This window comes from Cebus imitator, unplaced genomic scaffold, assembly GCF_001604975.1.
Source record: "Cebus imitator isolate Cc_AM_T3 unplaced genomic scaffold, Cebus_imitator-1.0 Scaffold3172, whole genome shotgun sequence".
Taxonomy (NCBI): domain Eukaryota; kingdom Metazoa; phylum Chordata; class Mammalia; order Primates; family Cebidae; genus Cebus; species Cebus imitator.
Window position 1 is genome coordinate 1 of NW_016110487.1, and position 1,909 is coordinate 1,909.

Sequence of the window (1,909 nt, forward strand, 5' to 3'; positions counted from 1 at the left end):
TCACTGTTGCCATGCAGCAGGCTGTTTTCCTATAGCCGCATTGGTAAGATCCAACCCTTTGGTTTGCTGACACTGGAGAAACCCAGTAAGTGGTGGAAGATGAAGCAGTTTCTACTGCTGTGAGTTGGGGTGAACCCACCAACAGACGCTAATTCTCTGCTGAGGGCTCTGTCCCAGCTCCCCTCTGTCTTCCAAGACCTGGAAGACAGGAAAGGGATATGTGCAGCTCTTCTGGGAGGGGATTTATGAGAACCTCAGGGTATTTGCCAAGAGCCTCCTGGAAGATTCCACCCTAACGGCCAGAAAGTGTTTCCCTTGGGAAGCCAGGAAGCACTGTCTCTCTTCTCCCCAAGGGAGCACTCTGAGGGAGACCAGCACCTCCACCCTGATGAGTAGTCAGGCCTGGAGCACATGGCAATGCCCTGGGAACCTTGACTTCAAATGAATTGTCCCCTCGCTGACACACACACACACACACGCACGCACGCGCGTGCGCACACACACACGCACGCGCACACACGCACACATACACACACATGCACACACACAGCAGGTAGTTGTACCGCCTCTTCCTCATCCTGCTGTCAGCTCTTCATATACCGCAGCCTATCACTGTGTTCCACAGGCATCATGCATGAGCCCAGAGCATCCTGGCCTCCCTCCTCATCTCTCCCAAGTCAATTCTCCTGCCAACCAGGGTGTCTGGGAGATTCGGGGATCTTGCCCAGAGCAAAAAGGATTAGAAAGTGCAGACACACAAGTAAGAATGAGGTCTCTGGATTTGACTGTGGAGATTCTGACTGCCAGATGGATTCCAGCATGGAGGTTTTCTTCTATAACTGAGAAGTTCATCTCAGAACTAGAGACACCCACCCCGGGGCGCACACAGCTTCTCTTTGTCATGTGTGTTAGATGTATTTATTTCTTAGCTAAATGAGCGATATGGTATCCTCTTTCCAGTGTCTGCTAAAAGGAAGAGAGGTGAAGAATGTCTGCCTCAAAATTGCCAGGATCCCAAACAAAGCTGGAAGGGGTCTCCTGGGGTGAATGGAGGAAAGCACGTCTTGGGTCCTGGGTCTCTTCCTCCCTGAAGAATGTTGCTTTGGGGGCTGCTCAGGGCCCGTTGTACCTCCCGCTCATCTCCACAGCGATTGAGGATACTGGTCTCCTCCAGAACCAGTCAGGGCTCCACCTGGTCCTGGGGGGGACTCCATGATTCCCTCCAGAGTGTGTAGCCCATAGGGGCATTATACAGCTGTGTTAAAGACGTTTCTCAGGGACAGGCTGTTTCCCTAGAAAAAGAAGAGTCCATAATTTCAGAATTGCACCCCTGTCTCCCAAGCCTTCACCACGGACATCTTCTGGAATCTTCTCCCCTTCCAATCATTCTCCTTACCCAGTTCTTCTCTCTCCAGTCCTTTCTGTGGCCCCCTTTCCCGCAGGTCACCAGCTTCCTCTGCACTGACCTGCCATTTCTCTGTGTAACTCTCCTGATCTAACTCCTCCCCACCCACCCCTGACTTGAGACCCCTCCTATTCACACCCATTTCCTTGTGCTTCTGCTGCTCCCTCCCCGAGGCATTTTCCTACATGTTAGCTACTCACCACACAGAACAAGAGCCCAACAAAGAGCCCCACGGCCGCCACAACCGAGACCAGGGTGATGAGGAAGATTTCCCACGGCACCAGGGACCCGGAAGGCTTCGCCTCACTCACTGCAGTAGTGGCGCCTGTGCTAATTCTACCAGAAGTTGTGTGTGTTTCAGTCGGCGCTGATGTTCCAGAGCCTGCAGAGGTCACACTGGACCCAGAGTTGGTGGCTGTGCTGGCCCCACTGGAGGTTGTGCTGGACCCAGAGGTGGTGGCTGTGCTGGCCCCACTGGAGGTTGTGCTGGACCCAGAGGTGGTG

General features: G+C 53.6%; 1 protein-coding gene across 1 annotated transcript; it reads right to left on the minus strand.

The window, feature by feature from the left end:
• Nucleotides 1-1,019: 1,019 nt before the first annotated feature.
• MUC21 (mucin 21, cell surface associated) lies at nt 1,020-1,902 on the minus strand (the record flags this gene model as incomplete). Its single annotated transcript, XM_037735980.1, is given in 3 exon segments — nt 1,020-1,229; nt 1,232-1,292; nt 1,606-1,902. Coding segments are annotated over 3 exon segments (474 nt in total), but the record flags the coding sequence as incomplete, so codon positions are not given.
• Nucleotides 1,903-1,909: the final 7 nt, after the last annotated feature.